The 26613-nt window shown below is 43.9% G+C and overlaps 1 protein-coding gene across 3 annotated transcripts in view; it reads left to right on the plus strand.

Moving 5' to 3' along the window:
- MAD1L1 (mitotic arrest deficient 1 like 1) overlaps nucleotides 1-26613 on the plus strand; it is a 639505-nt gene that overhangs the window by 50676 nt on the left and 562216 nt on the right. For all 3 annotated transcript variants that reach the window (XM_040439787.1, XM_040439788.1, XM_040439789.1), the window contains one exon: nucleotides 17801-17887. In XM_040439787.1, the coding sequence (XP_040295721.1) occupies nucleotides 17801-17887 (87 nt within the window). The remainder of the gene's footprint in view (nucleotides 1-17800; nucleotides 17888-26613) is intronic.

Genomic DNA, 26613 nt, shown 5'->3' on the forward strand with positions numbered 1-26613 from the left:
CTCAGTTTCCTTCTCAAATTGTTCAGTTTGTGTGCAATTTCTTTTGAGGCGTCGAAATTGACTTGGAGCATTGAGCAGCCATCTTGGTAGATGGCAGCTTGTGCACAGAATGAAACTATTTTTGGCCACTTCTTTTTGATAGGTACTACAGATGAATAATCCATCCCTCATTTCTATTAGATCCAGAAATTCCACCATTTTTGAATTGTTAGGGGTAAACTTTAGGTTAAACTGATTATTATAAATTGAATCTATGAAATCTACTAATGACTGATATGAACCTCCCCATACAATCAAGATATCATCTATATATCTACGCCAGAGCACCAGGCTCAAGCCCAGCTTGGGAGCAATAGTCTCCTGCCCCCATGCTGCCATAAATTAGCAAAGCTGGGGGTGAACCTGGTGCCCATGGCGGTCCCTGTCTGCAAATAACCAGAATCAAAATGAAATCAAAATAAATTTTTCTCTTTTTCATCTCCCCCTCCCTTTTTTTTTTTCCTCTTCTTTATTCCTATTTTTTATTTTTATTTTTTAAATTTTCTATTGTATAATTCTTTAATGGTATAATATATGTTAGGAGAAGATGATGGAACTATGTTGGGGATGCACTATTGCAATTGAGCAGGATAAACACATAGTATGAACGGAGTCCACACCAATTGCTAATTAGCTGCTGGAAACGGTTACACCCAATACAAATGTGTAAGCTATTGCTTTTGATCCGGTCCAGAGATTTGAGCCTACCTAAGAGGGTTTAAAACATGTGTGTTAGGTCCCAGTAATCATTCATTATTCTTGTACCACTGAGGAAGAAACAATAGGTTCCGAAACACGTCTGGTGGCGATTTCTAAGCTGAAGGTGTGCATCGATATCTACCAGTGTCGCGGTTAAGCAGAGCCCCTGCTGGCTCTTGACGTCTTGATGATCCCAGTATGCATGCGCTGGGAAGCGCGAGAGGAGACACCTGCATATTCAAGCCAACATGTAATGAGGTCTGTCTGTGGGAGACGAGCGCTCATTGTATCAGGATCCCTGAGTAACAAATACATGAAGCATTGCTGAAAACTACGGATTAAAGAAAGCGCTTTACTAATATAATATATGCGCATTACATACGAGTTAACTGGCAATACAATACAATAAACCACTCAATTACAAGGGAATATTGGAGCAGACTGTTAGGGTGTTTTATAAGTTTGTTACCAATTAAGAGAACCTTGCAATTCAGTTAACACTGAAGAGAGATACAATTGCCAAATATCAAGTGACACTACTAACTGCACGCCAAAGTGAAGAACTACAAGACAAGGAAACTGTTTTTAAATTTTTCATACTTATGAATTTTTTCTATGAACATTATATTTGCGAGAGCTCCGCATTTAAAGGGACCGTGATCATTTAATAGGGTGTATGAATTCTGGGTTTTTTTATTTATATTTATGTATTGTTTTTTAGTGTGTTGTATTATATACATGAATTAGTAAAGTTATATGCAAATTACTGTGAGCCAGCCATTTTTTTTTTTTGTGTGTTTACTTATATCACTGAGGGGTGGTCAGTGGGCTGGGCTCCAGTTCTGGTGAGCATCCTCTATTCTATTGTTAAACATTTTTCCCCCACTTTTGGGCCAAAAATACGGTATATATTGTAAAAAACTAAAACAAAACAAAGGATAGTAAAGCTTACCAGACCATGCTTTTGTATCCTGCAGAGTCCGGTAAAAAACAGTATTGAAAATCAAATTTATAATTAGATAGAAAATTGGCTTCAAGATCATATCCAGATTTAGGGTCAATGATTCCTACTCTGAATGGTCCCCGGTTATAAGTGGTGTACCCCAAGGATCTGTGCAGGGTCCGCCTTTATATAAAAGGGTTGTCCGGGTTCAGAGTTGAACCCGGCCATATCCCTTTTTCCCCCACTCAGCCCCTCTGACATGAGCTTCGGAGCATTCTATGCTCCGATGCTCTCCCTTGCCCTGCGCTGAATCGCGCAGGGAAAGGGCTTTTTCTGGAGATCCGGTGACATACCAGGCTGTCCATGGGTAATGCTAGGCAGAGGCTTCCACCTAGCAATGAGCCCAGTGACGTCAAAAGGCTAGGGCAGCACTAAAGCCTGCCCATCAGTGCTGGTGACGTTACCAGGAACACTGCTAGGCGGAAGCCTCTGCCTAGCAGTGTACAAATGTAAACAAAAAAGCCCTTGCCCTGCTCGATACAGCACGGGGCAAGGGAGAGCATTGGAGCATGAAATGCTCAGATGCTCATGTCAGAGAGGTTGAGTGGGGAAGAAGGGGATATGTCCGAGTTTAACTTTAGTAGTGCTGTTTCTATTTTTGCATAGGATACCAAACTTTGTAATAGAGTCCAGTGTATGGAAGATGTTACTAAGTTACAAGCTGACTTGGACAAACTTACTGTTTGGGCCTCCACTTGGCAAATGAGGTTCAATATAGATAAATGCAAAGTTATGTACCTTAGGGCTAATAATCTGCATGCAGCATATGTCCTGGGGGGGGGGGGGAGAGGGAGGGAGTCACTTGTTGAGAAGGATCTGGGTGTATTAGTAGATCATAGACTAAATACCAGCATGCAATGCCAGTCAGCTGCCTCTAAGGCCAACAGAATTTTGTCTTGTATTGAAAGAGGTATGGACTCACGGGACAGGGATGTAATATTACCACTATACAAAGCATTGGTACAGCCTCACCTAGAATGCACAGTTCAATTCTGGGCACCAGTCCATAAAAAGGATGCCCTGGAGTTAGAAAAAATGCAAAGGAGAGCGAATAAACTGATAAGGGGCCTGGAGGGTCTTGGCTATGAGCAAAGATTTAAAAGAACTGAGTTTGTGTAGCCTTGAAAAAAGACACATCTAAGGGGGGACATGATTAACCTCTACAAATAAATAAATGAACCATAAAAAAAATTATCAGTGGAAGCTATTCTGTGTTAAACCCCCTCGAAAACAAGGTGCTGCTCCCTACACCTGGAGAAAAGAAAGACTTGGTTATAAGAAGCGACAAGCCTTCTTTACAGTAAGGGCTGTGAATCTCTGGAATAGCCACAGGAGCCTCTCACAGCAAATACAGGAGATGCGCCCAAAAATATTTGGATGACTTTTGATTTTAAACATTGAGGCTTATGATAATTTATAGAAATCATGTCCTACACAGCCTTTACCTTTTGGCTCAGCCCCTCCTTCAAAGGAAGATGGACATTGATCCAGGGGTTTGTTCTGATTGCCACATCTGGGGTCGGGAGGGACTTTTTTAAATATTTTTTTTAATTATAGGGTTTTTCTTTTGTCTTCCCCTGAGTTAAAAAGCTGTGCTCTTTGCTGTTTAACTCTTTGGATGCAGCGTTCTTTGTTTATCGTGCATCCCAAGGAAGAGACAGTAGGGGGCTTTCCCTTTGATCATGTAACAGGAAATCCCTGTGATTGTGGCGCTCTGGCTCTTGTAGCGCTCTGGCTCTTGTAGCGCTCTGGCTCTTGTAGCGCTCTGGCTCTTGTAGCGCTCTGGCTCTTGTAGCGCTCTGGCTCTTGTAGCGCTCTGGCTCTTGTAGCGCTCTGGCTCTTGTAGCGCTCTGGCTCTTGTAGCGCTCTGGCTCTTGTAGCGCTCTGGCTCTTGTAGCGCTCTGGCTCTTGTAGCGCTCTGGCTCTTGTAGCGCTCTGGCTCTTGTAGCGCTCCGGCTCTTGTGCGGATCACATATATATTATCTTTATCTGTCTATCTCATATCTACCTGCTTCTCTCTTATATCGATCGGCTTATTATAGTTCACCGAGCACAGCGCCATACATTGTATATTGGCTGTTCTTGGTATCGCAACTCTGTTCCATTCACTTTTATAAAGGACCTGTCACCACAAAATGCAATGCAATCTGACATCAGCATGTTATAGAGCAGGAGGAGCTGAGCAGATTTATATATAGTTTTCTGGGAAAAGATTCAGTATAACTTATAATTTATACATTTATATCTTAGCTCTTCACAGGAGCTGGAAATAAGCTATCGGTACAGGAGGGAGGAGGAAATATCAGTGACTGACAGCTCTCTGTATGCACACTTATATACACCATGTCATCAGTCACTGATAACACCTCCTCCCTCCTGTACCGATAGCTCTTCACAGGAGGTGGAAAAAAGATGAGATATAAATGTATAAATTACAAGTTATACTGAATCTTTTCCCACAAAACTATATATTAATCTGCTCAGCTCCTCCTGCTCTACAGGATGCTGCTTCCAGGTGTTCTATATTCTGCGTTTTTCACGCAGCCCTCACCCCATAGAAGTGAATGGGGCTTCAGTGAAAAATGCATTGCATCCAGAAGCAAGTGCGGATGCAATGCGTTTTTCGCTGATGGTTGCTGAGATGTTTGTAAACCTTCTGTTTTTTATAACGCGTGTGAAAAACGCATCAAAACGCGATGCACCCGCGTGGAAAATAACTAAACAATTGAACATAATCGCAGCTAAAACTGACTGAACTTGCTTGCAAAATGGTGCGAGCTTCACTGAAGGCATCCGGACCTAATCCGTCATGCTCGTGTGAAAGGGGCATAAAAGATGCCATGACCAGGCCATGTGAGCAATAGACGGGACTCCACCGACTAAACAAGAGGCCATGGTCCTCAGCCAAGCGCTGCAGCCTGACCCGGGTTGCCTAAAGCTGGTCCTCCACCAATCAGTATTTAAAGGGGTTGTTTCACTTAAGCAAATGGCATTTATCATGTAGAGAAAGTGAATACAAGGCACTTACTAATGTATTGTGATTGTCCATATTGCCTCCTCTGCTGGCTTGAGTCATTTTTCGATCGCATTATACACTGCTTGTATCCATGGTTACGACCACCCTGTAATCCAGCAGCGGTGGTCGTGCATGCACACTATAGGAAGGAGAAGCCAGCGCATTTTCCTATATTGTGCAAGCACGACCATTACTGGTAGATTGCAGGTTGGTCATAACTATGGAAACGAGCAGTGTATAATGTGATGGAAAAGTGAATCCAGCCAGCAAGGGTGGCAATATGGACAATCACAATACATTAGTAAGTGCCTTGTATTAACTTTCTCTGTGTCCTGAGTAAGGGTCCATTCACATGTCCGTATGAATGGTCCGGATCCGTTCCGCAATTATGCTAAACGGGTGCAGACCCATTCATTTTCAATGGGGCCAGAGAAGCCGCATATCCGGTCCGCGGCTCCGCAAAAAAAATAGAGCATGTCCTATTCTTGTCCACAGCTGCGGACAAGAATAGGAATCCTCTATATAGTGCGGTGTCAGCGTTTTGTGGTCCGCAATTTGCGGACGTCTGAATGGACCCCAAGACTGTAACAGTTGAAACGCGTTGACGGATTATGGTAAAGCGCTATGCCCTGGAATGTTTTTAACATGTATCCTGAATAAAGCTGGAAATACTTTTTAACCCTTCAGTGCTGGATGAACTGTTTACTGGATTAACTTTCTCTACATGACAAATGCCATTTACTGAAGTGAGACAACCCCTTTAAGTCCTGAGAAATCCCTTTAATTCTGTGATTTTTAGCCACCTTTTACTGGTCTCTTCACTTAGCCCAAAGTGACTGGACAAACTGGATTACTGGGTTTCATTTCCCCCCGCCTGCTCTTCCGAGCCCATTGAAGTTAATAACCTGTGTGTTTTATATGAAAATAAAGGACATAATTACATTCAAATGCTAAGCACTCAAAATCTACAATGTGCACTCACACGCGTGACTCTGCCGAGGGGCGCCACGGGGAGCCATTTACTACCTCACATAGCGATGGCCGCAAGGTTATAGCCAAGGTCACTGCACCTGAAGCCTCTGCTCCCCAGTCGCCCAGCTCTCCCCCTGCATTCATTTTCCGGGGTAGTTATGGGCCGGCTGGGGTTTAGTACCGGGCGAGGGACTGGTATTATTTGTGTCCCGTTATTGGGCATTAACCCTCTGTGGGCATCTTGTAGATCTCAATGGCACTTTGAAGGGGTTTTCCGAGAGTTTTCTTTTTATACCGATGACCCATCTGATCGGTTGGGGTCATACACCCGGGACCCCCGCTGATTAGTTGTTTTATAAGGCCGCTGCACTGGCAGTAGCACCGCAGCCTTCTCACAGCTTTGCCTAGGCCCATTGATGTCACATTCACCGGTCACACGACCTAGGCACCGCTCAATGTATTGCGCTGTGCTCGGTGAGCTGAGGGGGCCGAGGCGCTACTGCGAGCTGATCGGCGAGGGTCTTTGGTGTCAGACCCTCCAAGATCAGATACTGATGACCTATCCAGAGGATATGCTCCAGGATATGCCATAAATGTTATCTCCAGAACAGGACCCCAAAGTGAGCAGAGTGCAGACACCCATACGCAGCCGCCCTCTATTCCCTGTTGTGGGAGGGCCATTTACCCTAGCCCAGTCCCATAGGGGCGACTGGAGAGGTTGTCACGCTTACATGGTGCACTCTTCATTCACCGCTGTGGTACTTACAAAAATACCCGAGCGCCCTTATCGATTTCCTAAGTGTGCTCTCCATTCATCACTATGGACAACGCCCCGATTGCTCCTAGAGGCTAATTTGCATATAACAAAACCTCATTTTTCTCAGCAATACGGGCACATAGGAACATGGGACCAACACAGACGCCTTTGGCTGCCAAGCGCACATGTAACAGGTCATGGCACAAATCTGCTGACAGATGCCCTTTAACCAGTCCAGCCCACCCCTTCCCTTGCTATATTCACAGCAGTAGTCTTCTGTCTGGCATTTCTGGGGTCTTTAATTCTCTCTGTTGGCACGACCGCCTCCTCCTTTATGACGGCAGGCCGGAGCCTGGCGGCAGTTGAATAGCGGTAATTCCCTGCCCTCCTCACCATGCGCCTTGTATCGGTTTGTACAATAATGAACACACTTTTGTTTCTCCCAGCCCCGGCAATGCTCCGACTGGAGCGCCTCCATTTGCAGACAGCCCTTTGCCAAATTAATTTTATTTAATTATCTCCCAGGGCTAAGCTTGAATACATTTTGTGTTCAGTTTCGCCGTTTCCTCCTTCTCCTGTACAACGTGGACTTAATATCCTTGTTACAATCTGATTAGAAGTAAAATTGAGTTTTTTGAAGTCTGATTATCCCATGAAATGGAATTTTTAAACCTAATTAGGAGCAGATTTGCATAATTTTTTTTATTCTGTTGCCATTAAAAAGAAAGTTGAAATAAATTTTTATTAATGAAATCTTCTTAAACAGATGAGACCCCATAAAGCATGTATCCCACACGTCTGCTTCCATCACACACCTTTACACCTACGTTCCTCCGTCTTCCTTATTCATTTAAGAATTAGGCTCTGAATTATCTCTCCATCCCCTCCCCCCCCCTTATTTTGCTACTGAATCAATTTGGATAATTGAAGTTTTTTCATATGCTTGAGGTGTATTCCTCCAGGAGGCTGTGGGAATTAATGGCTATTTTGCCAAATGGAAAGGGGGAAAAAGTTGACAATTGTTCAGATTGCTGCTCTTTGTCTTCCGTTTTTATCAAGATCCAGTTAAACCTGCTGCGATAAGTCCTGTGTTTTCTGCTAGGTTTATTAAAAGTGGCAGAAATGCTATTAAATTCGTTGGGTGCCCAGGCAATATGTGGGGCCGGACAAAGTTGAGTGAAATGCATTCTTAATTTAAAAAAAAAATAAAAAAAAAAATGCAATTTTGTATGTTCTTGAAAATGGAATAAAGAAGAGAATAAAAAAATGTAGGATTTTCTTAACTTTTTATTTATTTATTTTTGCTTTCGTTTATATGGAATGGATTATGCATTAGGTATAAGGGCTCATGCACACAAACCTATTTTCTGTCCACATCCGTTCTGCACTTTTTGCAGGTCGGATGCAGACAGCACGCAGCCTGTGGGCACAAGCCTTAACACAGTATCGGTTTTAGGGTTCATGCACACGGCCGTAGCTTTTTTTTTTTTTTTTGCGGTTATAAAATTACGGATCCGCAAAATACAGATACGTATGCGTTCCGAATTTGCAGTAACGAACGTCAAGTCCTTGTCTGTAATGCGGACAAGAATAGGACATGTTCTATTTTTTTTGCTGGGTCATGGAACGGACCTACGGATGCGGTCAGCACACGGTGTGCTGTCCACATATTTTGCGGCCCTGTTGAAGTAAATGAGTCCGCATCTGACCTGCAAAAAATGCGGATCGGAAGTGGGCAAAAAAAAATAAAAACGTTTGTCTGCGTGAGCCCTTAAAGGACCACTATACATAGAAAATGCACAAAAATAAACTAAAAAGTCCCCAGCAGTTCCCATAGTCTCCTCCTTTCCTTTGAGTCTGCTTTGTGTCATTATGCAAGTAAAACAGAGAAATACAGTTGCAAGAAAAAGTATGTGAACCCTTTGGAATGATCTGGATTTCTGCACAAATTGGTCATAAAATGTGATCGGATCTTCATCTAAGTCACAACAATAGACAATCACAGTCTGCTTAAACTAATAACACACAAAGAATTAAATGTTACCATGTTTTTATTGAACACACCATGTAAACATTCACAGTGCAGGTGGAAAAAGTATGTGAACCCTTGGATTTAAAGGGTTTCTGTCACCCTGCAAAACTCATTATTTTTTTTTTGGATAGTTAGATTGCTCATAGTGCGATATAGCAGAATATAATGCTCTTACTTACTTTCATGCGGCCGATTCTTTATAAAACGAACTTTTATAATATGTAAATGAGGGCTCTACCAGCAAGTAGGGCGTCTACTTGCTGGTAGCTGCGGCAGAAATCCGCCCCCTCGCCGTGTTGATTGACAGGGCCAGCCGTGATCTCCTCCTCCGGCCGGCCCTGTCAGTAATTCAAAAATCGCGCGCCTCGCGTCATTCGGCGCAGGCGCTCTGAGATGAGGAGGCTCGTCTCCTCAGCACTCCCTCAGTGCGCCTGCGCCGATGACATCACCGAAAGAGAAGACGTCATCGGCGCAGGCGCACTGAGGGAGTGCTGAGGAGACGAGCCTCCTCATCTCAGAGCGCCTGCGCCGAATGACGCGAGGCGCGCGATTTTTGAATTACTGACAGGGCCGGCCGGAGGAGGAGATCACGGCTGGCCCTGTCAATCAACACGGCGAGAGGGCGGATTTCTGCAGCAGCTACCAGCAAGTAGACGCCCTACTTGCTGATAGAGCCCTCATTTACATATTATAAAAGTTCGTTTTATAAAGAATCGGCCGCATGAAAGTAAGTAAGAGCATTATATTCTGCTATATCGCACTATGAGCAATCTAACTATCCAAAAAAAAAAAAAATGAGTTTTGCAGGGTGACAGAAACCCTTTAATAACTGGTTGAACCTCCTTTGGCAGCAATAACTTCAACCAAACGTTTCCTGTAGTTGCAGATCAGACGTGCACAACGGTCAGGAGTAATTCTTGACCTTTCCTCTTTACAGAACTGTTTCAGTTCAGCAATATCCTTGGGATATCTGGTGTGAATCGCTTTCTTGAGGTCATGCCACAGCATCTCAATCGGGTTGAGGTCAGGACTCTGACTGGGCCACTCCAGAAGGCGTATTTTCTTCTGTTTAAGTCATTCTGTTGTTGATTTACTTCTATGCTTTGGCTCGTTGTCCTGTTGCAACTCCCATCTTCTGTTGAGCTTCAGCTGGTGGACAGATGGCCTTAAGTTCTCCTGCAAAATGTCTTGATAAACTTGGGAATTAATTTTTCCTTCGATGATAGCAATCCGTCCAGGCCCTGATGCAGCAAAGCAGCCCCAAACCATGATGCCCCCACCACCATACTTCACAGTTGGGATGAGGTTTTGATGTTGGTGTGCTGTGCCTCTTTCTCCACACATAGTGTTGTGTGCTTCTTCCAAACAACTCAACTTTGGTTTCATCTGTCCACAGAATATTTTGCCAGTACTGCTGAGGAACATCCAGGTGCTCTTGTGCAAACTGTAAACGTGCAGCAATGTTTTTTGTGGACAGCAGTGGCTTCCTCTGTGGTATCCTCCCATGAAATCCATTCTTGTTTAGTGTTTAACGTATCGTAGATTCGCTAACAGGGATGTTAGCATATGCCAGAGACTTTTGTAAGTCTTTAGCTGACACTCTAGGATTCTTCTTCACCTCATTGAGCAGTCTGCACTGTGCTCTTACAGTCATCTTTACAGGACGACCACTCCTAGGGAGAGTAGCAGCAGTGCTGAACTTTCTCCATTTATAGACAATTTGTCTTACCGTGGACTGAGGAACAGCAAGGCTTTTGGAGATACTTTTATAACCCTTTCCAGCTTTATGCAAGTCAACAATTCTTAATCGTAGGTCTTCTGAGAGCTCTTTTGTGCGAGGCATCATTCACATCAGGCAATGCTTCTTGTGAAAAGAAAACCCAGAACTGGTGTGTGTTTTTTTTTTTTAATATAGGGCAGGGCAGCTGTAACCAACACCTCCAATCTCATCTCATTGATTGGACTCCAGTTGGCTGACACCTCACTCCAATTAGCTCTTGGAGATGTCATGAGTCTAGGGGTTCACATAGTTTTTCCACCTGCACTGTGAATGTTTACATGGTGTGCAATAAAAACATGGTAACATTTAATTATTTGTGTGTTATTAGTTTAAGCAGACTGTGATTGTCTATTGTGACTTAGATGAAGATCAGATCACATTTTATGACCAATTTGTGCAGAAATCCATATCATTCCAAAGGGTTCACATACTTTTTCTTGCAACTGTAGGTAAAGAAATATTCTGTTTGTGTTCCAGGAGGTCCTGCCATGTCCTCCACCTCCTCATAATGCTGTGTGTGGTGATGAGACAACTGGCTGCAGCAGGGGCCTCCTCCCTCTGCTTTGTTTTCAGTAGGACACAAAGGTTAGATTGCAACTTTCGTTTCAGTACGGATTTAAAGGGGTTGTCTCACTTCACCAAATGGCATTTTTTATCATGTAGAGAAATTTATACAAGGCACTTAGTAATGTATTGAGATTGGCCATATGTATTGTCATTTATCTTTTCCTATAGTGTAAGCACGATTTTGGGGGGCAAAACAGGCGTAGAAAATGATGAATCGAACGGACCCGCCAGCCCGTCGACTTTTCTGCATATTTGACGGCAAATCCCTTTTGCGACTAAATCTGCGGTGAAAGTACGCCAAAAAATGGCGTTCTTCCAATAATAAATGACTCCTTTTTTGTCTAAAGTATGCAGAAAATTCTGTTGCGTGTCCCTTTAATTAACCAGGTTTCTTCTGGTACTAGTATATGTTAGCGATCGATGTTGCATGTTGCAGTATTTCGGCGTCTGAAGCAAATGGAGTGTTACCACTTTGAAGTCTAATAAGTATATGTGTGTATATCTGTCCGTCAGATACCATAAAGTATAGAAGAACCCAGAGATACTTCACTTTGTCTCCCGGTAGCTGGACAAGCGCTGTCAGTGCTGCCTTCTGGGCGTACACGTTATTGAGCAGCGAAATTGTCCGAACTCTGCAGATTACATCCGACGCCATTCCTCAGGCTCTTCTCCTCCTGCGTGAATTTATCAAACCATCCAGACAATGCATCTTCCTTGATCAAATGTGCCATCTCAAGGAAAAACATCTTTCCTTCACAGCTGAATGAACCGCTTCAGCTTCTAGATGTGTCTTTAAACAGCATGTTGTCAAAAATTGTACATTTTCAAGCCGATATGTTTAATGTACAGATCTAATGTGCAGCGCAGGTTTTATATTCTTCTCCCTCTCATCTCGCAGCTCTGCTTTTATTGCCCATAACTACAAGTTTACCAAATTCTGAGAAAATTACATTCTAAGGTTTGGAAATGTAAAAGCAATTTTTTTTTTTTCTTGACTATTCATCTGTCACTGTGGATATCGTACTAATGCAAAACTGGTTTGAATGGGATGTCTTGGCTATTGTAGGGTTTTCAAAAGGAGCCTGTCACGTTGTTTTCAGTCCAGTTCTGAGCAGATTGATATATACCGTATTTTTCGCTCCATAAGACGCACCTAGGATTTAGAGTTGGAGAATAAGAGAAAAAAATCAGTCCCCACTCCTCATCAGACCTCAGATGAGACCCCCCCACTCCTCATCAGACCTCAGATGAGACCCCCCCACTCCTCATCAGACCTCAGATGAGACCCCCCCCACTCCTCATCAGACCTCAGATGAGACCCCCCCCACTCCTCATCAGACCTCAGATGAGACCCCCCCCACTCCTCATCAGACCTCAGATGAGACCCCCCCACTCCTCATCAGACCTCAGATGAGACCCCCCCACTCCTCATCAGACCTCAGATGAGACCCCCCCACTCCTCATCAGACCTCAGATGAGACCCCCCCACTCCTCATCAGACCTCAGATGACCCCCCCACTCCATCAGACCTCAGATGAGACCCCCCCACTCCATCAGACCTCAGATGAGACCCCCCCACTCCATCAGACCTCAGATGAGACCCCCCCACTCCATCAGACCTCAGATGAGACCCCCCCACTCCATCAGACCTCAGATGAGACCTCCCACTCCTCATCAGACCTCAGATGAGACCCCCCCACTCCTCATCAGACCTCAGATGAGACCCCCCCCACTCCTCATCAGACCTCAGATGAGACCCCCCCACTCCTCATCAGACCTCAGATGAGACCCCCCCACTCCTCATCAGACCTCAGATGAGAACCCCCACTCCTCATCAGACCTCAGATGAGACCCCCCCCCACTCCTCATCAGACCTCAGATGAGACCCCCCCCCCCACTCCTCATCAGACCTCAGATGAGACCCCCCCCCCCCCCCCCCCCCCCCACTCCTCATCAGACATCATTTCAGACTGCACATCAGACAGAACAATAAAATAAAATCCAGCTCCGGACCGCACTGCCACTCTGCAGATCCACTGGCTCTTCCTTCACTCACTGCTTCCTAGTCTTCTTCAGACGCTGCGCTCAGTCAGGACAGTACAGCGAGTTGCCCGGAGAATATCAGAGTGTGGAGAATACAGCCAACAGCAGGAGCTCTGTATTCACCGCTCCCGGTTCTATTGTGTACTAGTATTCACTCCATAAGAAGCGCTTCCATTTCCTGCCGCTTTTGTGGGAAAAAAGTGCGTTTTATGGGAGTGAAAGATACGTTAGTTGTGTGGGGAAAAATTCTGAATGACTTGTAATTTATTCTGTTAAACTTTCACTCTTTTCAAGCTTAGGAGTCATGTGGGCGGTCCTACTTGACAGCTAACTCTGACTGTCAGTCACTAATAGGACCATCCACTGCAGTCCTAAGCATATAAAGAGCAGAAGTTTAAATATACATGTTTTTCGGAATCTTTTCCCAGAAAACGATGCATCGATTTGCTCAGCTCCTCCTGCTCTATGACCTGCTGCCCGCAGATTGCACTTTATTTTCACTACCACCCAAACGTGTTTTTACTGACGTAAACAAAGGGGATTTTAGCTAAACGGCTGGCTTTAATCAATCATTACATGTACTTAAAATGGTGTATTAAAAACTATAACTTGTCCTGCAAAAAATAAGACCTCCTACAAGTACATTTATGAAAAAACAAAAAAGTTCTAGCTCTTGGAATGCAATTTTTTTAAAATATGCTTGGTCACTAAGGGGTTAAAGGTGTTGTCTCACTTCAGCAAATAGCATTTATCATGTAGAGAAAGTTAATACAAGGCACTTACTAATGTATTGTGATTGTCCATATTGCTGGCTTGATTCATTTTTCCAACACATTATACTCTGCTCTTATGTCGGGGTTATGACCACCCTGCAGTCCAGCAGTGGTCGTCGTGCTTAAACACTGTAGGAAAAAGCACCTGCCTCTCTGGTGGCTGGGACCATGGACCATGGGAGCGCTCATAGGCACGCATGCGCAGCAGTTCTCATTCTGGCCACCTCGTATCTGCTGCAGCTCGCCAAGCACAGTGCCGTACATTGTATAGCAGCTGTGCATGGTATGGCAGCTCAGCCCCATTCACTTCTACAGGACTGAGCTGTGCCGAGGCCATGTGACCGATAAACGCTACGTCACATGACCTAGGCAAAGCTGGAGAAGGTTGCAGCGCTACTCTTGGGGCCGGTGCGTTCTCAAACAGTTGATCGGTTGGTGTCCCGGGTGTCGGACCCCCACCGATCACATACTGTTGAAAAAATAATAATAATGGTTGGAAAAACTCTAAGCCCATTTTTGCGCCATGCCTCTAAAACAAAGCAGCTTTACATAGTCTCAGTTAAAAATGTTGTTTTTGTGTTTACAGCCCCTGGGCAGACTCGTGTGTCTCCAGCTTAATAAGTATACAGATTAGGGGATAAAAGCTAGGACATTGACTGCAATATAACCCAGAAAAGCTTTCAGAAAGTCACACAGCTGGAATGCCCTAAAGATGGCCTTGTACGTTAGATGTGCATCAGCTGAACCTGCCGATTTTGAAGGGATGGGCCGACCATCTAATGTGTATAAGGGCCTTCTAGCTCCTCCCCGATGGCAGATGCCAGGGGGTGATTAGGATTTTGGGCAGCTAGATGTCAACGTGACCAGTCGTTTTGTTCCCGGCCGTGACGAAAGGTGTCTGGCAGCGGCTTTCTCCCCAGTCAGAACTCGTGCATGCTTGGGAGACTTTGGGATGGTTGGGAGAGATAGTGGTCATCTGGACAAGATGTTGTCTAATGTTTAAGGCTGGCCTACGTCACATCATTCTACTTTGATCTGCTCTTGTCATCAAAGCCTTGGCGGTCTGAGCCATGGACAGTAATAGATGCATCCAGTTTGGGTCATTTCTGGTTGCTTACCTACCATTGCAAATATGACCAAACGGACAAGCGTAGAAACCAGCCATGATCAGATATAAATGGACGTGTGACTCCTTTTACTTGCATATCCATACTGGAATTTCTGTTCTGACCATAAGCCAACTTTTTCTGGGAGAATTTCTGGTTTTAATCTCGCTAAAAGTTCCTGGCGGTCTAATAACAGCCTGAACGCCGCGGCTTGGACATCTCCTGATGAGGGATTAGGGTCCAATTGTGTTAAGGCATAACATGTACCATTTAATAAATGACTGCGCGGGGTATTGGAGCTAGAGTTAAAAGCAGGCTGCATCCAAAAGTGCTGCACAGAAAAACACATGGGGGACACGCTCACTAATCCATCTGGTGCGGTTGGTACATTTTCAGAAAGTGAAATCGGAGAAATGATTGTCTTGTACCAGGAGGGAGGCATTTGTCACTCAAGGAGACATTTTGTAGACTACCGGCTCTAAAGCTTTTTTGCTTTCATCTTTTGGTTTTTGCTATTCTTTCCAAATATTAGTCGGAGTAAATAAAATATCATGTCTCGTGTTTGGCAGCAACATCTCGTTAGGACTGATACCTTTTGGATTAGGCCTTCGGTACAGTACAAGTGTCGAGTTGCACCCGGGAGGCAGCCTGACTCACCTGATGTCTTGGACATGCGCGTTCTTTTTGTCTTGTGGCCCATCTTGAAGTTGCCTCAAGGGCTCAATTCAACGTGAGAAGATTATTAAAGGGATAAAAAGAAAATAATAAAGAAAATAGAAAAAAATAAGGAAATTAGACGGAAGCTGATTTTCATGTCTCTCCAAATTTATGAAGTCTAAGATTTCAAAGAGTGCAATAGTGGGTTCCCTTGGGTTGTCACATTCTTCTAATTGGAGAGATGATTTCTTTGATGTCATTTTTAATTTATAATATTTCCAGGCAGCAAGAACATGTACATTGCTATGCATATACTGTACGTACAGTGAGAACTTGATGGCACTGTATTATCAAAATACCATAGAAAAGTGTAGTAAAAGTAAAGAAAAACTGTCAAAAATAAAGTGCTAAGAAAATATATTTTTAATCAGTCTACTCGGATCTATAAAGAGTCCAGATTTTCATGCGGTTCTGTGACTAGTAAAATTTTGGGACTATTGCTTGCTGAATGAAAGGAAATATCCCAGAACATACTGAAAATTTTACTTTTTGTGACCATTTGAGTTATGCAGATCGTAAAATTCTAATAGGTAGGAGTCCAAACTCTGGGGCCCTCAATGTTTCTGAGAATCTGATCATGTTTGATACACCTGAATGCTTACACTTTGTCACTGGGCTTTTGTATGACGAGTGGCTGCTAGGAAAAGCTTCGAAGCTCGTTCAATGGGTTTTCAGTCCGGTCTGCTTCTAACCGCACTGATAATGGGAACGGCGAGCTTATTTCTCGGGCGCACCGCTGTACTGTAGGCTTCCAGTGGAGTTGTAATGGGCATACTCAACCACCGCTCTATTCGAACGGGTCATGGGGCACACCTCATGATTGGTGGGGGTCCCATTGGTCTGAGCCCCTGTGAAAACCCAAATAGGCCAATCCTATGCATTGACTACCCGCTTTCTGGGACTTTTTCAGCCCTGCTTTCAAGTGTGAGAAAAACAGTCTGTGCCAATGGTGGTAGTTTAAGAATGCACTCATCACACTCTGCCTCGGAAGTCCTGCTTTACTGCTGTCAGATGGACAATTGTTCTGTGAATTTTCCCCTGTTACTCTTTCTTCTACCAATCTCTAGCCTTATCGTTCATCTTATTTGTGAGAAGTAGAAAATTTGACCTGGCCCCAGTGGGGCCCTAGACGTCTTTATTCCCCATTTACCCCTTTTTTCTGCCCTTGCCCACCTTTTTAAAACTTCTCTGTTCTAAAGGTGTTCACTTAGGCTACCCACCTATCGGTCATGTCTATCCCTGGGAGGAATATCTTTCATTGAGACCCATTTTGACGAGGCAGCATGGTGCATTCTGAGTGCCGGTGCCAGTTTTTTCTACCCATCGCATGTTGCTAATTTATTCTACTGAGGTGCCACCAAAGGATAATTTGGCCATTTTAGGTGAAGTACTGAATTTAACTGATCTTGATGAGCATATCCAAGGCAATTTATGGTGACCATACGTAAGAGGGTCTATGTGGTTTGACTAATTTCTACCTTTCAGACAACCTGTGGAAGGAAGAACGTTTCACCACTACTTAGCATTCCACCACACCTATGCTCATCTGACAGCCTGAGTCTGGCTGTGGGCTCTTCCACCGATGTCTTGACCAAATCTACTCCTGTGTCCTTCTGTCCAGCTGCATGCACATTATGGAACTGAACAGGAAGACACATGAGCACATCCAGTCGAGATATCAGTGAAAGGGACGCAGGCGGACACTTGACCACAGCCCAGGTAATGGAATAGGCATTACACTTGATTGGTAAGTAGTGGTGAACGAACTTCCTTCCACAGGTTGTCTGAAAGGTAGAAGTTCCTCAAACCCCTGGAGATCCTCTTAAATTAAATTTGAGGTTTCACCTAGCACAGACCTTTTGCACTTGTGACCAATCTGTCGTTATTCTTCAGGATTATTCACAAAATCGTGTTCAGTCCAGAGGCTTCCCTTATCTGAACTGACTTCATCATGGTGATTTCATACTGTCAGTTCCTTTCTGATCGGGGGTCTATTGTACTGTACTAACAGACTTGCAATCAGATAAGAATGGACTGTATCCTAAATCACTGTGGGGCAGTCAGGTCAGGGTAGACGTGGTGGACACAGACGTGCTTCCCGGGCCAAGCACGGTTGTGCGAATCGGCCCAAAATGAAATTCTCTGAGCCAGACTAATTGCTGTAGCAGTACGGTTGCTGTACTGTTGCCTTCACCTTTTTAATTTAATCTGTATTCCCTACTGACAGAAAATTTGCTATTTTAAGTTTTTCTTTAATACATTTTTGCACTCATTTTTATTTATTTTTTCTCCTCAGGACTCCTGATGATCTCTCCAGGCAGATACTTGCCATCCAGCAACGGGAGATGAAGCTGAAAGAAGAGAACATCAGCGTCACGAACAGGTAGGGGACTGGTTATATCCACTCCTTACTATGACTGCCGGAACGTAATGTTTAAAACGTTATGCATATGTATAGTGTAATAATGTAATAACATGGCTCCTCCGGCAACGCAGGACCTATCAAAACTTAAAGAATCAGGGCCCAAATCTTCAGGAGAGCACACAAACTCGGAAAATGTATTTGGGATCGGGAGCAGCAGTGCTGGCCACCACTCTCTACTCATTCTGCTCTTCATTCTCTAGTAGTCTTAATGTTTAATCACTTGGGAGGCTGCTCAACAACTTTGAATGTTGAAGCCCTCTCCAGTTATCTTTCCACCTGTCAGCTGAAGTTCCTGTGTCTCGTCGCTGCTTTAACCCCTTAGCTGATACGGTGAACTGCGACCGAGGCATCTAGGTGACTAGATGGAAGAAGGGGGCTTCATCTGTCATTCCATGGGTGCTCTTTGATGCAGTTGTGCTGTGTCGATCGTTATGGCAGCTGGGGGCCCAACAGAGGCTCCAAAGTCTGCCATGGCTACATGCTTATTAGTTTATGCCAAAGGGACAACCTAATACACAAAGGCAGTAATGCTTTGGCGGTTGGGCGCATGCCGACTCATGGAAGTAATCATACTGTGAGAAAAAAAACTCCGATCCCGACCGTTTAACCCCTTAGATGCCATGGTCAGTGTTGCCTGGGGCATCTAAGTGGTTAGAGATGGGGTTGACTCACCCCATCAACCAGGCATTCTGTCATTTTTACTGTACCTGACATAAGTATTAGAAAAAAAGTATTGCAGTGTATTCATGATCAAACAAGGTTGATATCTCCAAGTAAGAAAAAAAACAAAAAAAAAAAACACAATTGCTACTTTTTATTTCGCCTGATAAAAAACGCAATAAAAAGTGATTGAAAGTTGTATATAACCCAAGATGGCAACAATGAAAACTACAACTCATCCTGCAAAAAAAAAAAAAAAAAAAAAATATCGGCACAGCCGTGGTGATGGAAAAATAAAAAATGTTCTGAGTCCTTGAAAGCAAAAACAAATTATTTTCAAAAATAATAGTTATTATTGTGCAAAAGTAGAAAAACAAACTGTATAAATCTGGTGTCATTGTAATTGTCCTGACCCACATAATAAAGCTATCCTCTTCTACTGCACAGAGTGCTATAAAAGCAAAACCCAAACGGCAAAGGTGGAATTACATTATTATTATTATTTTTTTTTACTCTGTACAGTACTTTAGTTGTACCTCAAAATGGTGATTTGTAAAAAAAATAATAAATAAATAAAAATAATTACTACTTGCTGAGTAAACAGTAGGAAACAGTATTTCCTGAAGTCCAAATTGTGCTGTGTTCTTAAAGGGGCTTTTCACCTTTTGTGGATGTTTACCACAGTGTGGCGGTGGTAATTATACTTTCCTGATCCCCACCACTGTCTTCCGGCTCCATTGCTGCTCTACAGGTCATGGGTCTCCCCGCGTCAACATCGTGATCTCCACTGCTGGATTTAGCTCTCTATTGCCGCCTCGCAGGTCCCGGGTCTCCCCGCATCGGCATACTGTTGGACGTGACCACTGCAACCACTGACTGGCCGCAACGGTGATATGTCATGTGACCTGATTCGTGGGTGACACGCGGCTGCAGCCATCACATGACTCGCGTTGAACAGCATGCTGATGCGGGGAGACCTGGGACCTGTAGGGCAGCGATAGAGCCAAAAACCAGTGTCTGGGATCAGGTAAGTATGATTATCACCGCAGGTTCGGCCATACTGTGGAGTACTCTTCAAGAGATGTGACTTCTGAGGGGCAAACCTAAAAGAAGACAGTGGGGGCGCGTTATCAAAACAGGTGAGGTGAAAAATTGGTGCAGTTGCCCCTTTTAATGTGTTAATTTTCCAAGGGGCTGTTCAATTTTTCTTCTTACTGGTTTTGATTAAGTACCCCTACTCCATTTCCCCCCCCCTTTGAACCCTTTCTAGGTTTGCCACTCAGAAGTCCCATCCCTTGATCGGTCTTCAGTTTTTGACTTTGCTCTTGAACAGCACTTGAAGCGCACGCAGAACGTTACGTCCTCCATTGGCAGCGTGTGAAGACCTGTGTCTCGTGCCCTAGGGCTGAGTGGCACAGTTGCTTAAACACTTCTCTTGACATTTCAACGTCTTCCGAGCCCATGAGAATAGCAAAAATAGTTTTTGGCATTGCCGATAGCTACAGTAAAGTGCACTCTAGTGCTCATACGACTGATATTTTGCGTACTTGAGTCATCTTCAGTGCTTAAGAATGAGGGGAAAATTCTGTCTGATGAGCATTTGTTTGATTTGCAAATGTCAAGTGAAGTCTTCCCCTCCATGTGAATATACGTCCTTGCTCGAGCCTTTCATATAGGTCATGTAAAGGGGGGGGGGGGGGGGGGGGGGGGGGGAGAGTCACTGCCGAGAACCGTGCCTTGGTTTTTGACTTTTTTGCTTTAGGTCTGTCTATTTACATGTGAACACAATTTTATTCTTGATCCCTTAAAGAAATTATGTCACAAAACATATTCTACATTTTTCAAACCAGCACCTGGATCTGAATACTTTTGTAATTAAAAATTTAGTATAGCCAGTGAGCTATTCAGTAAAATGTATCTGCATAGCGCCATCTGCTGTTTGTTTTTTTCCTTATTTTTTTTTGGTCCATCTCACTGAGCTGGTCGCACGTGCTCAGTTTAAATCTTCAAGTGAATACATGGAAATAATTAGAAAGGTTTATAAACAGTGCAGGTAAGATGGCAACGTCACTGGAGTGGACCACGTGGGCGATATCCTATATTAGTAAGTTCTCAAATACCAGAAAAAAAGTGCAAGTGTAAATATTGGCTAAAGTAACATTGCAAAAACAATGAAGTTACCCATAGTGTATTTCTGTCCAGGATCCCGCCAACCCCGACCTGCGTTTTGGCGATCCTTCGTCCGGGGGTTGAATTTTAGGGCACAGTCAGAGCCCCCATAGCATTTCCGGGCACAGTCATAGCTTGCACACTGGTGGTGGTCGTGCTTGCACGCTATAGGAAAAAGCGCCGACCTCTCTGGTGGCCGGTACCATGGGGAGCGCACATAGGCTGGTGCTTTTTCCTATAGTGTGCAAGCACGACCACCACTGGTGGATTACAGGGTGGTCATAACCATGAAAACAAGCCGTGTATAATGTGATGGAAAAATGAATCCAGCCAGCAAAGGAAGCAACATGGACAATCACAATACATTAGTAAGTGGCTTGTATTAACTTTCTCTACATGATAAATGCCATGTGCTGAAGTGACACAACCCCTTTAAATTCATGACCTATCTGCTATGTGCAGTACTCCAGACTGAAAACAAAAATATATAAAAAATGCCAAGGCGCCATTGGCTCTTAAACTGAAAAATCTAGAAGCCATCTTAAATTTTGAGACCCCAAATTTTAAATACATATAATTCTAATAAAAAAAGAAAAGAAAAACTCTTACCGTGTGTCTGTTCTTTGGATTCGTTCTTTTAGCTGACCAAAACGTGATAATTTTTTTTTTACGGTCCTGGATAGAAGACTTATTGCTCCGATTCTGAGTCTCTGTCACTTAGCTATCCAGAATAATGAGGCCTCCTCTTCCTCTTGGATCCAACTCACTGTTCCTCCTCCATTACAGCCCACCATTCTGCCATAAGTTTCTCCCTCCTGGCCCACTGTTCCGCCTTAAGTCTTGTTGCTGTTTGCAATTCTAAGTTGTATTGGTGACCATTTTGGTCACTATCTTGAGCACTGCAAGTGTGAACCCTCCCTTAGAGGAGAAGTCTCACGATGTGCGGCAAAAAAAACCCCATTTTTAATCATGTTACGACTGTAGAAAATACTACTACTATCATCATGCAATGTAATAAACCTTCCAGCTACACTTCCTGCAGATAAGATACCACTCGTGTTCCTCATGAACTGATCTCCATGTCCCCGATGCCTATTTTAATTTTGGAAATGCTTTTTTCATTTTGACCTGCACATTCAGGAAGATCATCATATCTGTGTGACATACTGCCATATAAATTCCATATCGTGAGCCAACAAAAGGTTTACTACTTAAATAAGAGAAGACTGGATTGCTATTTTATTTTGCAAAAAAATAAAAATTTTCCACTAAACAGCAAGGGCTTGCCATAATTACACCGCCAACTTTGTGAGATTCAAAGGCTGCTTACACCTAAACAAGCTTGAAACGTTGAAATATGATTTAATTTTCCCTTTAATCTCCCCTCTGTGCTGGCAGGTCTCGTTGTGTTTCGCTCCTACTTATCGTTACTTGTAAGACTTCATGCCATAGTGTATGTCGATAAAAATAAAGAACGAGGCGGATCAAGTTAAGATCGTTTTTTAAAGGGGTTCTCCGGGAATTAAGAAAATTAAAATACTTAAATATTACTTTATAATAAATATATTCCCAAATGCCTTTCATTGGTTAGAGTGCTTCGTTTTGTCTATGAAGCGATCACTAGGAAAAATAAAATGGCCGCTGTCCTACCAGTACACACAGAACCTGTCCTAACCACACAGGAGGACAAGTTATTTCACAACACTGAGCTGAAGAGCTGCCTCATCCTCCTCTCTGCTGTGTGGGAATGGAAATGATGAGGAGACATGAAGTAGAGAGAGGAGGGTGGGAGTAATGAGCAGCAGCATGGTAAAAGATCATGTGATGGATCATGTGATGACCGGAGTGATGTCACCACAGGTCCTGTTCCTGCAATGAATGCTCACCACAGGTCCTGTTCAGCAAAGAAGGAGACAAGATGCCGGCAGCGCGAGCAAGTGGATTAAGGTGAGTTAAATTATTTTTTATTTAATTTTTTAACCCCTCCAGCGCTATTTTACTATGCATTCTGTATTCAGTATGCTATTATTTTCCCTTATAACCATGTTATAAGGGAAAATAATAACATCTACACAACCCCCTATCCCAAGCCCGAACTTCTGTGAAGAAGTTCGGGTACCAAACATGCGCGATTTTTCTCACGCGAGTGCAAAACTCATTACAATGTTTTGCACTCACGCAGAAAAATCGCGCGTGTTCCCGCAACGCACCCGCACATTTTCCCACAACGCCCGTGTGAAAGAGGCCATAGGGCTCTGCTCTCTCTGCAACTGCCGCGCCCTCTGCACTTTGATAGGGTCAGGTGTGATCACGTTTTCACTGCCTGGTCCTCTCAAAGTGCAGAGGGGGCAGCAGTTACAGAGAGATCAGAGCCTCTAGGTGTAACGGCAACGCCCCCGTTGCTCTTAGAGGCTAATTTGCATATATTAAAACATATGTGCCCGTGTTGCTGAGAAAAATTATGTACATGGGACCAACACAGATGCCTTTTAGCTGCCAAGCGCACCAGGCAATCAACGCGGAAATACTGCACGTATTCTGCAACGTTTGCAGGTGGCCTAAGGCTAAATGCACACGATCAGGATTGCGTGTTGATTTTCTGCGCGGATTTGCGTGTGGAAAATCTGAACCGTACAATGTATTCTATGAGAATTTGAAAAGTAAAATCTGCATCAATTGTGGATTGACCGCACGGATTTCCCTGCGAAAACCTGCAGATTTCAGTGCGGATTGTCCAAACATAAATCCTGAACGTTTGCATTTACCCCAAGGGCTCCTTCATACGCTGCAAAAATTTCCGAGACTGAAAGTCTGTCTCGTTCATCTGAATGGGGCTTGCTGAAATCCATGCGTTTGCCGCCCCACTCACATGAATGGAACTCATTTTCAGTCCTGAAAAATTCTGCAACGCTTGAAGGCGGCCTAAATATCTGCACCTTGTTTTTTTGATGGTCGGAAGGTAGAAGAAAGACTCCTGTCTCCACTGTTCTTTCGTAGACTTCAACTTCTTGCAAGTAAATTTTATTATTTTTTTTAATTTTTTTTATAGGGCGGGATGAAATTTTCCTTGCAGATTATCCTTACAGTTTGCACCTAATATAAATTGAGCTTTTGAGAACGTTGATGCAGGCGAGGTGCCGAGATCATGATGGGAAATTTTTATAGAAAACACGACATAATGAAGGCGGCTTCATGATCGCTTTTATGGGCAGGGACCTACCTGCACTGCAGCGCTCGGGAAATTGGCCACACTCGAAAGCTGCATGTAGGTAATGAAAGAATGAGCTTAATGACTAGTCCTATTTAACGGCTGCCATTAGCCCCTGCATTGTTTTAATCTCCCTTCTCGGTGAAGATTTGATTTTCTCTAAATCTGTTTTGCGTTCCTGGGTGTCCATTCCATCAGCGGGGCCCGGCACGGAGACCGACTGCTGCCTCCGCTCAGCTCCAGACCTGCTTTCGGAAGATAGTAATAAACGTTCACCTTTTTAGTCGCGTGCTGTGGAGCGAAGGAGCCGCTCATCTTCAGACATAGAGATGGCCATGCTTTTCTGAGCTTTGATCTGCATTGAGCGGAGTGAATCTATGGACAAGATGTGTTTTAGGGGGTTTTCAATTTTCACTTTTTAAAGGGGTTATCCAATTGAATAAACTGCAGTAAATGGTCTAAAATAACCCAAAAATAAATAAAAAGAATAAAAATAAAAAGCTCTTCGATACCTCCCCAATCCAGCGCAGATGCTCTGCCATTTCCCCACCGGTATTTATGCATGAAATGCCAGCGGTGGCATGCTGTATATCACAAGGCAGTGATTGCCAGTAGTAAGGTGTCTGGCTGCTGCGGTCTCGTGCTGGCATCCTTCCAACGAAGAGCCATTAGGGAGCACAGAGAAGGTCTGCACTGCATCGATGGGATATTAGACTGGAGTGATTGAGTATTTGCTGATTTATGAATTTATTTTTTCCATTTTAGTAAAGAGTTGGAAGTTTCCCTTTAAAAGGGCAATGGCACTCAGTGCTGTAGTGAAAATAATCTTTAATCTTTAATGTCACAGTACAGAGAGAATGTAAACAGTTAAATCCCAGTAACATGTATTAGTGATGTCACATCGTAGGGCTTATACACAGCGGAAGCATCTTTCAGACAGTCATGTTATAGTTCCGGAGATGTGGTGACATCAGAGGAAGAAAAAACAGGGATAATGCACATATTGATGTCACAGTGCAGGCATAATACGCACAGTGATGTCACAGTGCAGGCATAATACGCACAGTGATGTCACAGTGCAGGCATAATACGCACAGTGATGTCACAGTGCAGGGATAATACGCACAGTGATGTCAAAGTGCAGGGATAATACGCACAGTGATGTCACAGTGCAGGGATAATACGCACAGTGATGTCACAGTGCAGGGATAATACGCACAGTGATGTCACAGTGCAGGGATAATACGCACAGTGATGTCACAGTGCAGGGATAATACGCACAGTGATGTCACAGTGCAGGGATAATACGCACAGTGATGTCACAGTGCAGGGATAATACGCACAGTGATGTCACAGTGCAGGGATAATACGCACAGTGATGTCACAGTGCAGGGATAATACGCACAGTGATGTCACAGTGCAGGGATAATACGCACAGTGATGTCACAGTGCAGGGATAATACGCACAGTGATGTCACAGTGCAGGGATAATACGCACAGTGATGTCACAGTGCAGGGATAATAAGCACAGTGATGTCACAGTGCAGGGATAATAAGCACAGTGATGTCACAGTGCAGGGATAATACGCACAGTGATGTCACAGTGCAGGCATGATGCGCACAGTGATGTCACAGTGCAGAGATAATAAACAGTGATGTCACAGTGCAGAGATAATAACCACAGTGATGTCACAGTACAGAGATAATAACCACAGTGATGTCACAGTACAGAGATAATAACCACAGTGATGTCACAGTACAGGGACGATGCACACAATGATGCACAACAGAGCACCCGGGCGCTTTCTAGTGAAGCACTGGTAATAACAATAATGGCCGGCAATGTAATTGCACTTGCCAGAACTAGTTGTGCTACTTGAGGCACATCTCTGACAAGTGCACATGGTCATATGGAGTGAACTGCTTTGAACTAAGCGGCACATCCGTGCCGGAAGCCGATTAGAGTGAAAACCAAAACAGACAAAATGGCCTGGTGTGCTGGGCACTAAAACTGTAATTTACTGCACATAAATAATAAAAAACGGGCAAGCAGAGGGCGACGTGTTTCGGAGGCGGTCCTCTTTCTTTCTCTGGCCAACTAATACTGGGACCATAGCCAATTTATAGCAATGCCCTGGAAGTGAAAAGTAAGTGCAAGGGTCATAGTATGAACCATATTCAGTTCACTGCATGACGTCACAGTACAGGGGTAACGCGTAACGTAAGGCCCCAATAGAGGGCTAACACACAGCAAGCTACAATGGGGTTCCATGACAAGTTTAGTCATAAGACCCCATTTTATCAGCCATGATAGCCATCGCTACCTGCATCTTACCATTATGCATCCACTATGTCTGCTGCCCTTTTATTTATACCCATGTTTGTGGTGTCTTTTTTTAAAAAATTTTTGCCCTTTGTGGGGGTTTGGTTTAGCGCTCCTTGGTTATATACTTTGTCCATAGACAATTACTTTGGGGACCGGAGAATGTATGTTACTTGCAGTCAAACAAGCACTGCCACTTCCCCACCGCCAATTTATGAATGTGTGTGTTGTGTTAGGCTATGTTCACATGGAGTGTTTTCTAGGCTTACAAATAACCTGATGCAGGGAAAGAGAGAGGCGTCAGGAGTTGAAGTCCCCACTTTG

This window comes from Bufo bufo, chromosome 7, assembly GCF_905171765.1.
Source record: "Bufo bufo chromosome 7, aBufBuf1.1, whole genome shotgun sequence".
Classification (NCBI taxonomy): domain Eukaryota; kingdom Metazoa; phylum Chordata; class Amphibia; order Anura; family Bufonidae; genus Bufo; species Bufo bufo.